The sequence below is a fragment of the Peromyscus eremicus genome, chromosome 1, assembly GCF_949786415.1.
Source record: "Peromyscus eremicus chromosome 1, PerEre_H2_v1, whole genome shotgun sequence".
NCBI lineage: Eukaryota > Metazoa > Chordata > Mammalia > Rodentia > Cricetidae > Peromyscus > Peromyscus eremicus.
Window position 1 is genome coordinate 133,846,214 of NC_081416.1, and position 12,182 is coordinate 133,858,395.

Sequence of the window (12,182 nt, forward strand, 5' to 3'; positions counted from 1 at the left end):
CTGTAAGTCCATGTTCTGCCCGGATAAAAACTTGCTGGTTATGAGTGAATGTAGTAATTTCAGGCCTGTGGGTGACAGCCCATCCCCAGGTAGCATTTTTTTTTTTCTGCCTGAAGAAACTCCTCTTGGCTTTCCATTTTAAATAAAAGATCTCGGTGATACGTGTCATGCGTGAGAGTGTGTTCTTTTTCAGCACTTCCTTTAAAATCTGGACCCCTCTGTTTGCGGCAGATGCTCTTGGCCCCGCCCAGCTTCCCTGGAGCCTCTCACCAGGTGGGCTTGCCACCCATCTGCTGCAGGTGCTGCTGTGAGGCCCACACCTGCCCCTTTCTGGGAGGCCTGCCCTTGGGTAATTGGAATCACTGCTGTGCTGGGTGCCAAACACTGGTGTGGGTATGAAACTCATCTCCCTCTTTCAGGGTGGGTCACCTATGGGATTACACAGAGAACGGCCTCTTTCTGAAGCCACACCTCATTCAGCTCCTTCTCCTCTGGCTCCTTCCCCTGTTTCCTCTCACCAAGAATTCTTCCTCCATGCACTCTGGAATAAGAGACCAGCTGTGCAAGCGCATTGTGTGATGCAAAGTCTCAAGTTATAGCAAAAATGCGTTCCGGAGGCTGGGGAGGGAGACCTGGGGTGAAGTGCCTTTTGGACAAGCATAAGGCCCTGAGCTTAGATGTCTGGAACTCACATAAAATCTGGACACAGTGGTGTGTGCCTAGGAGCCCAACGCTGTGGTTGGGGGCAGTGATGGGGGTGGAGGGCGTTGCAGAGACAGAGGAATCCCGACTTTCTCACCACTAGCCAAAACAGTGAGTTTCAGGCTCATTAAGAGACCTTGCTTCAAACATGAAGGTAGAGGAATGATGGAATGAAGCTAACCTGCACCAGCATGGGCAAATGTACTCACAAGGATGGGTGCATTCATGCACGCACGTACACACACACACACACACACACACACACACACACACACACACGTTGCCATCATGTGTATTCCTTCAGTTTTAATCTCAGGTCCCAGAAGACAGCCCACTTGTACTTCCTGGCTTATCTCAAGTAGCTGGCAGCATTCCCCACAGCTCCTCCACACACTCAAACCTGTTTTCATTATCAAGTGTCGTTTCTGCTGCTTTGTGTTTTGAACTGTAAGTTCAAAGTCAGTCAGAGGAGGTGTATGCATCCGAAGCAAGTGAATAGAATGACTCGGGATGGCGATGCCTCGCAGGGAGGGTCCTAGGGCAGCCACCATCTGCGCACAACTCTGCCTTAATACAATCTGAATCGGAACTCAGCAGTTAGTGGGCTGGGAGCGGCCTCTTCAATAATCACCTCTCGTATTTTCTCTAACGCCAGGCTCACAATGTAGGAGATGACAATCCACTCTTGAGGGGAGGGCCATCCGTCCATCCGCACCAGGATGACATAGTTAAAGAGCAGCAGGTAGCCCAGGTAGGAGATCTGAAGAAAAAGAAAAGCTGGTGGTCGTGTCTCAGGGATAACATTCAGGGCTTCATCCACAAGGGATTCTCTTCTGACTTAGTGGGTATCCTTCCTCCCCTGACATCACCAGTGCAGAAACTGAGGTAGGCTGGGGGCGCCCTACAACTTCGGTGTAATGCAGGCGCTAACAGTCCATGCTCCGCCATCTCTTTGTTATGAAGTTGCAAGAATCATAATATATAAGGGACCTTTTTGATAATTTGCTGGTGTGTCTTCTACATTCTGGGAAAAAAGGCAAAGGTGACTTAGCCTTCCTGCCTCCCACAGCTCGTTCTTAAATCTCCCATTGTAGACGGACAACCGAGAGTATAGAAGAGAGAACCTGTGGGTGAATTGTCTTCTGAGGCCCACAATGCCAGCCTAAGAGTGCCCCCACTTTCCAGTGACAGGTCTGTGATTTTCTGCGGCCATAACAAATGATGCTTTTGACAAGGAAAGGAATGGAATTGGGGTGAGGAAGAGGTGAGGAATATGGGAAAGGGTATAGCTACCTCTCTGCCGCTGGCTCTCTAAAAATGGCATTGTGACCAAGCTGTAGTACTCCTGGGCACGACTCTGGGACTGCATTTAGGTAAGCCTGTTCCATCTAAAGGATGCTCCAATGTGTTCTTGTGTCCTACCCTGCTCTTGCTTCCTGGGAGCCACGTTCTCAGAGGAGTACCGCTCTAAGGCTGGAGAATGACCCGCTATCGCCCAGCACATCTGTTTGGCGAGGGCGTTAGAGAAGAAAGTCTTTGCGGCCCTTCTAAGTGTGTATCTGGGTTCAGCCTTGCTACTGTTTCTACTGGAAATGCTCCCACTGGCCCATGTGTTCCCACGGCTGTGGTGCAGCCTTTAGGAGCTGGGGCCTGGGGGGCGGCCGGTGGGGGTGGGCCTTTGAAGGTAACCTTGGGACTCTAGTCCCTTCCCTCTACTTTCCGTTTTATTTCCTGTCTGTGAGAAGTGTGGTTCTGCTCTGCTGCTGCCTCCCAGCTATGATGTGCTGCTACCTTACCACTGGTTACCCACTGAATGTGGACTGAATCATCAGAACCATGAGCAGATGGAACTCTCTTCTCTTTATTAGTTGATCAGTTGGGGGGTGTGGTTTATAGTAGTAGAATGCTGACACAAGCTATATCCTTTCAATAACCATGTCATTTTAGTGGAAAAAATGGATCTGTGAATTGGCTCTTTAATCCACTAGTCATTTTTATTGAAGAACATTTTTACATTTATTTAAAAAATTTTTATTTTATGGGTATTTTGCTTGCATATAAGTTTGGGCACCATGTGCCCATGGAAACCAGAAGAGGGTGTTGGATCTCCTGGAACTGCAGTTACAGACAGTTGTGAACCACTGTGTGGGTGCTGGAAATTGAACCTGGGACCTCTGGTAGGGCAGACAGTGCTCTTACTTGCTGAACCATCTCCCCAGCCCCCACTTTTTTGTTTATTTTAAAGCCAAATAAAATTTCCGTTAGTTTCAACTACTAAAAGCATTTTAAAAATCCTTTCCCTTAAGCAAGTAGAATATGTCTATTTTGCTTCATGAAGTGGTCATGTGGGCTGGGACGGCCAATATTCCTGAATATACAAAATATGGAGGACAATATATCGGGATCTAATTTTAAAGCTCTCACTTAGTCCTAGTTTTGTTTTATGACTCATTTTATCTTAATGAACCTTTGGACATTTTTGAAACTTTGAACGTTTTCTTGATTCTGGTGTAGCTCAGTATTCCCCACGTGACCAAGGGCAATCGTCGGAGAGAGCCTTACTGTGTAAAACCAGAACTTGACGATGGGCGCGTTATAGAATTCACAGATCTTTGTTCCAATGGGAATGCTCCTCTGCTTTTTGTGCTCATTCTCCTCATCCCCCTTTCTCGAGCCAGCATCTGCATTTGCATCCTGGAAAATAGCACAGCATATGGCAGGCAGTCTGCAGGTGGGAATAGGCCATCCCCAGCACATGGCAGGCAGTCTACAGGTGTGAATAGGCCATCCCCAGCTCATGGCAGGCAGCCTGCAGGTGTGAATAGGCCATCTCTAGCTCATGGCAGGCAGTCTGCAGGTGGAAATAGGCCATCCCATCCCCAGCCCATGGCAGGCAGTCTGCAGGTGGGAATAGGCCATCCCATCCCCCGCCCATGGCAGGCAGTCTGCAGGTGGGAATAAGCCATCCCCAGCCCATGGCAGGCAGTCTGCAGGTGGGAATAGGCCATCCCATCCCCAGCCCATGGCAGGCAGTCTGCAGGTGGGAATAGGCCATCCCATCCCCAGTCCATGGCAGGCAGTCTGCAGGTGGGAATAGGCCATCCCATCCCCAGCCCATGGCAGGCAGTCTGCAGGTGGGAATAGGCCATCCCATCCCCAGTCCATGGCAGGCAGTCTGCAGGTATGAATAGGCCATCCTAAGCTCATGACAGGCAGTCTACAGTTGTGAATAGGCCATCCCCAGCTCATGACAGGCAGTCTGCAGGTGGGAATAGGCCATCCCATTGCCAGCTCGTGGCAGGCACTCTGCAAGTATGAATAGGCCATCCCCAGCTCATGGCAGGTGGCCTACAGGTGGGAACTACCCCATTCCCAGAACAAAGTGGCCTTAACAAGAGGAAATTCTCCAAGTGCCCCTGTTAACAGGCTTTCTAAGTCCATGGTAGAACACATCTGAACACTGCGAGTGAGAGCCATGTGACCCTCTTGGGGACCACTGACCACATTCTCCTCTTCTTTCTCTTTGCCATCTTCATTCTCCTTGGATGTTTGGTATGAGAAGTCATCATATGTACGAAATTCCAAAAACAGGATGGTGGGTGGTAGAAGGATCCCCATGATGACCTAGGTGATGAGGAACAAATGCAGTTTTAAGCTGTGGTAATCCACGGAAAATCTAGTCTCTGTCAGTTACTTCTTGGTGTGTTGGGATGAAATACCTAAGAAAACAAGTTATGGGAGGAAAGACTTATTTTAAATCATCACAGTGAGGAGAGGGAGGGGAGGAGAAGGAAGGGAGGGGGAGAGGGGAGGGGAAGGGAGGGAGGGGGAGAGGGGAGGGAGCAGAGGGGAGGCAAAGCACTGCCGTCCTGGCAGAGGGGGCGGGACTTGAACCTGCACTTTGGGTTTTCCCTTTATTTCATCCATCTGTAGCCTGTGAACTGACGCCATCCACATTTTGAGTAGATCTCCAATCTTGCCCTTAGTTAATCCTTCCTGGGCATGCCCTCACAGTCCCCCGAGAAGTGTGCTTTACTGATTCAACAACCTTAGATACCAAAACCTGTGGGCACTTACGGTTGTTATGTGACACAGTGTTGGCATATGATCTACACATGTCCCTCCACATGCTTTGAATTATGTCTAGATGGCTGCTAACCTGATGCAATGTGAGTGCTGGGTTCAAAGCTGCTCCACCCTATTGTTTAGGGAGTGAGACCAAAAGGACAGCTTACATACATTCAGTTCCGATATACTTACAAATACGGATTTCTAAAAATCACATATCCATCTAGTGTGTGCGTGTCACATGCCACAGTGAATTCGTAGAGATCAGAGCACATCTTGCAAGAGTTGGTGCTCTCCTTCAACCTTGTGGGTCAGGGATTGAACTCTGGTTGACAGGCTTGGCAGCAGGCACCTTTGCCCACTAGGCCATTCTGAAAGCCCTTAAAGGGGTTTTTGATGTGTGTTCAGTTGATTTCAAGAACATGAAATCCTGGGAGCCGGGGGGCTGACTGTCAAAGCTGTAAAGTTACACTGACCACACTGTCGGTCACCTGGGAGCCTGGGTTGTCCTCATTCCTGCCCTGATGATCTGTGGTTTTATGTGCTGGGTACTTTGGTAGAATCGCAGATCATGAGAAATTTGAGAATATCCACTGATTTTTTTTTTCAAAAGAGAAATGACAAGCAATGTTGTGTGTAATCCAGACTTTAAAAAGCAACATTTAAACACTAAATCCCCACACAGGGAAGTCGAGGTAGAGGCTTAGCTAGAATACTTGCCAGCATGAGTGTGTCCCTGCACTGACTCCCAACACCGTAAAAGCAAACCACACAAACAAAGCAAGTAGATAACTAAATTAAAATCTAATAAACATAGTAACACCTCTGTTTTATATAAAAATTCTGCGGTGTGATGAGAATATGTGCATTTGGACTTGGAAGGTTCACAGAGGAAGGGCTGAGCCGAGCCCAGAGGGGGAAGTGATGCCTGGCTCATAGATAGAAGCTTGCTGCTGTGTTATTCATGCTTCTCTATGCTCCACTGATTGCTAAAAACCTTCCAAGTTTCAATTCTGATCAAACCTGAACCTTAACTTTTGTGTGTAGCTTTAATTTTCCCCTGAAATTTAGATTTCCCATCTGTCTTCTTGTTAAGGAGTATCAGCAGTGTTTGCTTCCCTGTTCCTGCAACCTCCACACCTGGGGGCTTCTTAGCCATTGATCAATCTGTCTGTTAGTCCTCTCTCTCTCTCTCTCTCTCTCTCTCTCTCTCTCTCTCTCTCTCTCTCTCTCTCTCTCTCTCTCGCCCTTGCCCTCTCGCTCTCTGTGTGTATGTGTGTGTGTTTCTATGTGTGGATGCACATGTGTATGGTGTGTGAGCTCATGTGGGAGCCAGAGGACCTACTTAGTTTGTTTTGTTTTTTGATACAGGGTTTCTCACCGGCCTGGAAGTCACCAATTACAGTCTCCTGGCTGGCCAGCAAGCTCAGGGACCCATCTGTTAGGTCTCCCCTGCAGTGAGATTACATGTCTGACTGTTTTTTTTTTTTTTTAATGTGGGTTCTAGGAAGTCAAACTTAGTACTCAGGCTTGCAAGGTTAAGTGTTTGACTGAAGCATCCGGTGTATCCCCTTCTTCCTGAGTACATCCTTCTTAGGCCCCACAAAACTCTGTATTTATTCAGTTTAACTGCCTCACATTCCGTTGCGTGGATTGCATTGGGGTTTGTAAAACACAGGGGCTTATTTATTCTGTGTAATCTTTTGGAATGTGTATGATGAAAGCAGTTTCAGTGTTTGTCTGGTTTATTTTGTATTTATTTTTGCACTACTTGGGATCAAACCCAGGACCAGGCAAGGGCCCTACCGCTAAGCTGTATCCTCACCGATTTTACGTTTTATTTGAGGCAGAGTCTCATTGAGCTGTCCCCGCTGGCTCTAACTCACTCAGATTTGTACCACCAGTCCTGGCCTGGTGCTTTGCTTGTTTTAGAGGAATCTGCTTTCCTTGTGCATTTTCTTATTCTGTTGCCATGACAGGATTTGAACCCAGGACCTTGTGCAAGCTAGGCAAAGGTTGAACCACTGAGCTACATCCCTGGCTGTCCTCATATGTTTTAAAGACCTGGATCAGGTGGGAAAAAAATCCAGATTCTAAATGTTTTTCCAATCAAAACCATGAAGACGAAGGCCTTGCTTTTCTGCTGACTTCTAGGTTACAGCGCTTCTGTTGCTAAGCCAACGCTCATCACGTCACACTTGACCTGTTTTCTTTAATGCCTTTAATCTCTTTGACATTGACATTCTGAAAACCAACTACATTTGTTAATATCCAAGGCTGTCTACAATATCAATATAATGAATTGGTGCGCTGTGTAGCACTGGAAAGCTAGGCACAGCACCTGTAAGAGGTGGAGCTTCTTCTGCTAGTCACTGTGCCATACAGAATGAGTGTCCATCGGAAATTCTAATTACTCCAAAAATCTGAACCCAACTCAGTGCACAGTGGGAAATCCCACACCTGACTTAATGTAATGGGCCATAGTCACAATGCAGGCACCCTAGAAATGGTGAATGAAATTAACCCTCAGGATGTAAATATAAAATGAATGTGAAACAATTAATTTTGCACTTGGGCTTGAATACCATCTCCAAGATATTATGTCTGTGTAAAAATTCCAAACCTAAAAAGTAATTGAAGACACTTTGGGCCCCAGACATTTCAGATAAGGGATAGTGATCCTGCAGTGTTTTGCCTCTATTTTCATAGAGAGCCCATAAAATCAATGTATAATATAATTATTATGTGTTGCATGAATTCTAAAAGGTTTTTTTAATAAAAACCCATAGCCAGATATTGGGGTAAATGCTGAATGATCAGAGAGACAAAGGAACAAGCCACTGCCACGTCTTAATTCTAGAACTCCTCAGCCTGAAAAGCCTTTAGTTCCTGTCTTCTCATAACTTACATACCTTTCTCCGCCCAGCCTAGTGCCAAGCAGAGGCATGAGATCTCAAGTGCTGAGATTAAAGGTGTGTGACTCCCAAACACTGGGATTAAAGGTGTGTGTCACCACTGCCTGACTCTGTTTCTCTCCTAGACTGAGTCAATCTCGTGTAGTCCAGGGTGGCTTCGAACTCACAGAGATCCAGATGGATCTCTGCCTCCTGAGTGCTAGGATTAAATGTGTGCCACCACTGCCTGGCCTCTATGTTTAATCTAGTGGCTTGTTCTGTCCTCTGATCTTCAGGCAAATATTATTAGAGTGCACAATATATCACCACAATTATATAGTTGGATTTCTGGCAGAATAAAATCTTTTCTCAAGATAATCTAGGAGTTTGTTAACTCTTTAGAACTCTCCAAACCTTTTCATTGTTTCACATTCTCTCATAAACCATGTGTAAGGGAGAGGTGTTGTCAGCCAAAGTACTGTAGAAACAGAGAGCAGATCTGTACTTTTTTTTTTTCAATGATTAATTTGTTTTTATGCCTATGGATATTGTGTTTGCATGTGTATCTATGTACCATGTGTGTGTCATGCCTGAGGAGGCCGGAGAGAGCATTGGCACTCCTGGAACTGGAGTTACACATAGTTGTTAGCCACTATGGAGGTGCTGGGAATTGAACCTGGATCCTGTGATGAAGAGCTCTGAGGCAAAGCATGCTGGCTACACGGGGGCCGGAGTGTCTGACTACCTCAGTTCAGGTCCTGTCCCGTACCGGCCAGCTCAGACCCTGGGCAACTTCATCACCGAGCTTTGAGTTGCTCACCTGTGAAGCCAGAACTGTTGGAGTGTCTGCTGTGTGGGGTTGCGGAGGGGAACACAGTGTTCCGTCCCCCTTACCTCTCTTAACCACCGCAGATGCCTGACAGAGGGCATTGACTCCATGTCCTCTGGGTGGTGTCTGGATGTCTGCGGCATTGCCACCTAGTGGCAAAGCTGAGGCGCCATACATGAGGTAACAGAAAGGGGGGAAAGTGAACTCCTGTACCATAAGGGCCACTGCAGAGGTAATAAGTGGGCTCAGCCTAGTGTCCCATCTGTGTGACCCCAGCGTAGTGACTGCATCACACCCACCTTCAGGCCAGGGTTCTTCCTCATGCGGAGCCTTCCCATCCACATGTCCGTCAGCAGCATCTGGCTGCAGGTGTGAGCGATGAAGTCCCGGTGCTTGGCCGCCACAGCCAGCTTGAGGCAGGTCGAGTTGCTCCAGTTTTTGAGCTCGTATGTCAGAAGCTTCATGGCCACCTGCTCATCGTGTTTGTAAGACTGATCTAACAGCTCCACAGCAAGCTGCCCGAAGTCTCTGTGGGGGTGAAAAAGATATTGGCGGCGATGGAACCACAGGGGCTGTGAGTTTGTGCTTAAACATATGTGTCCATAGGGGAGCTATACAAGACACAGAGCACAGGATTGAGAGTGGCTTTGATGTCCTCTTACGTTCTCAAGACCTGTCATCAGAGAAGGGGCAATAAGTAGCAAGCTCTGATTGGTCAGAGAGGGGACGGATTGCTCTTCCTCCAAACAGAGCTTAGCTATGTCCCTGGGGACCCCCAGGAGACAAAGTCTTTTACTTGGGATGTACAAAAAACAGTGAGGCGGACTGAAAAGGCAGGATCTGTGGGGATGCAAGTGGTAGTTACCAGCACCTGCTTCGGAGGGACCAATGAGTGGGGTTGGTAGAGCACCAGGATGGCTTGTGGGTGTTGGTTAGGCTCTGATTTTTAAATGTGGGTGCTGGCCATGCCCGCGTGTTTGCCGTAAGCCAGACATTTTAACCATGTGCTTTTCATGTGTTGTGTAAGACTTCAACAAGCCTTTGGTTACAAGATAATTCAACATGCCCAGAGCAATGGGACAGAGTGTAGCTGTCACAGGGCCCAGAGCAGGACATCTGATTGCGAATGGCAGCGTAGGAGTCGGGACATGCAGAAGGTGACATGGCTGAATTTTGAACATAGTTTGTTCTTTTTTCCTCATGACTCTGATTTTATAAAGACAGCTATAGCCACTTCCTGTCCCTTCGTCTTTTTTTGTCATGGGATGTGATTAAAATATGGCCACATAGTGATCGTTCTCCTCTGGTTTTGTTTCTCCACCTACAGGACATTCTGTTGCAGTTATGAAGATGGAGATGGAGGAGGAGGGACAGTGGCCATTCCTGTCCCTTGAAGATTCCGCAGTGCACAGGACTTTCTGGTCCTGGTCCTAGGCTGCAGGGTGGCACATCACCAAGGGAGGACTCTCTGCAAGGCAGGACTGCATCACCCAAGGCAGGTGAACATATCTCTGGCCTAAAAATCCTTAGGCTCTGGAGTTAGAGAGATGGCTTAATGGCTAAGAGCGTTCATTTCTTTCTTCTGCAGAGGACCCGGGTTCAGTTCCCACTACCCACATGGTGGCTCACAACTACCTGTAACTCCCTCCTCTTCTGACCTCCTCAGACACCAGGCATGTGGGTGGCATCACACACACACACACACACACACACACACACACACACACACACACACACAGAGAGAGAGAGAGAGAGAGAGAGAGAGAGAGAGAGAGAGAGAGAGAGAGAGAGAGAGAGAGGCAAAACACTCAAAACACTCATATTCATAAAATAAAATCAACCGAGGAAAAAACATTACAGTCTTTGGTGCTAACGTTTAGAAGGCAGCTAATGGATTTGGAAATCACTGAATCCAGAACAAAAGCACAAGGCTTCCAGACAAAGCTGTCAGGTGCTGGCACAGCGGCCTGGCTGGGTCTGCCTCAAGTTCATGTGCTAGAAAGTCGTCCCTGGGCTTCAGATTTCCAGTCTGGCACGTGATGAACTTGGAAAGGGCTGGCCACTCCTAACAACAGATGAAACGCTGAACAGGCTGGAGCTCAGCCTCCCTTCCTCACTCCATCCCAGGGAAGACTTCTGTCCCAGCACCGCAGGGACAGGCGGGCAGACACAGAATCATTGCTCACTGTAGCAGACGTGTCCGCAGAACCAGGGCGGGCTTAGGAAACACAACTCTAGCTATAACCCATGTATTGCTGAACGCTTGCTATGACCAAGTCCAAATGTAATCAAGTCCAGGGCCCCACCCAACCAGGTTCCGACAGTGAATGTAGGAGCACCCCCTCTTCCGGTAGGGGAAAGGGAAAAGGAACCTCATTGAAACCTGGCACTACTCTGCCCTCCTTAGCAGGCCTGCCCCAGGAGAAACTAGCTAAACAGAAAGCCTAGCCTGCTGCAGGTATCTGCATGAAGAGAACAAGCCAACACCAGCCCCCTTTAGCCATCTGCCCCAGCTCCAGGGGAAGAAAAATCCAGAAGGCCTTCTGACATTCAGAGCCCAGTGCATCGATGTGCTGAAGTTTGTACAGCATCCGTGGATGTTTCTTTACGGGAATCTATTTCACTACTTTTGTATAGAGGAGTGCTTCGATGATTTGCCTGAGAAAGCAGCAGACCAAACCAGTAACAATAGCCCAGAGGGACAGCAGTGAAAATACTGACAGACAGACGTGATGGGCAAGGCAGTCTATGAGTAAGCCTCAACCACAATGGTCCTTAAAGGAGATGCCTGCACAGTGGTCATGCCTTCAGTGGGGAGAACACCAGGGCAAGAGTCAACCGTGGCCTCAGGTTCCCTCAAGATACTCACTTGGAATTGTTGTCCAGATCCTGAGAGATGTCATCTACCAGCTCGCTCTCGGAGGACTCGTGGGCCATGGCCTTGTAGAGCTTACAGGCCACCAAGGCCTTTGCCATGCTCTCCTCCCCACGCTGCCACAGGAAGACAGCCATCTTCTGGCGCTTCATGAGCACAGCCCACACCATGAGCTCGTGGAACGGGTACTGGAATCGACTCACGGCCGGGTCGTCCACATCAATGTCAATCTCTTCCTCCTTCTTCTTCTTCTTTTTCTTCTTCCCTTTGGCTGGAGGTTCATCATCCTGAGAGGAGAAAAAAAAAATGGCTCTTCCTAAATTGGCAACAAATTAGCTCTTCAGGAGCTGAAGGAGAGAGGAAGACTTCCATGTCAGAAGCAACTGAGTGACTTGGTGAGCCAGGCTCTGGCCTCCACTCTGCACACTGGTTCCTTTGGGAAGGCGCACGTGTTTATTATGAAAAGCAATCACTTAAAACCAAGTGAACTGAAAAGAATGCTGCTATTTGAGTAACGTATCGCTGGGCTAGCAGCTCTGTTGTTTTTTTTTTTTCTCCAGAGGGTTTTAACCGAGGAGACAAAATAAACATGGAGCAACCTCCCCATAAACCAAATACAGATAGCACAACAGGAAAGGTGAAGTCACTGTTTGTCTCTTCAGGGACATCTTCCAACACAACAGAACAGCGATACTTGTTTGCAAGATAGAGCTGAGCTACGAACTGACAGAAACAGCGTAAGCGGGGGCTGGTGGCACAGGCCTGTAATACCAACCAACCCGGAGACTGAGGCAGGAGGTCCGCAAGTTCAAGC

General features: G+C 48.0%; 1 protein-coding gene across 2 annotated transcripts in view; it reads right to left on the bottom strand.

Moving 5' to 3' along the window:
- The window catches only part of Trpm1 (transient receptor potential cation channel subfamily M member 1), a 122,374-nt gene that overhangs the window by 27,994 nt on the left and 82,198 nt on the right, over nt 1-12,182 (bottom strand). For both annotated transcript variants that reach the window (XM_059253324.1, XM_059253323.1), the window contains exons 16-20: nt 11,363-11,655; nt 8,793-9,021; nt 4,204-4,326; nt 3,265-3,396; nt 1,334-1,462 (exon numbers count right to left, since the gene is read on the bottom strand). In XM_059253324.1, the coding sequence (XP_059109307.1) occupies nt 1,334-1,462; nt 3,265-3,396; nt 4,204-4,326; nt 8,793-9,021; nt 11,363-11,655 (906 nt within the window). The remainder of the gene's footprint in view (nt 1-1,333; nt 1,463-3,264; nt 3,397-4,203; nt 4,327-8,792; nt 9,022-11,362; nt 11,656-12,182) is intronic.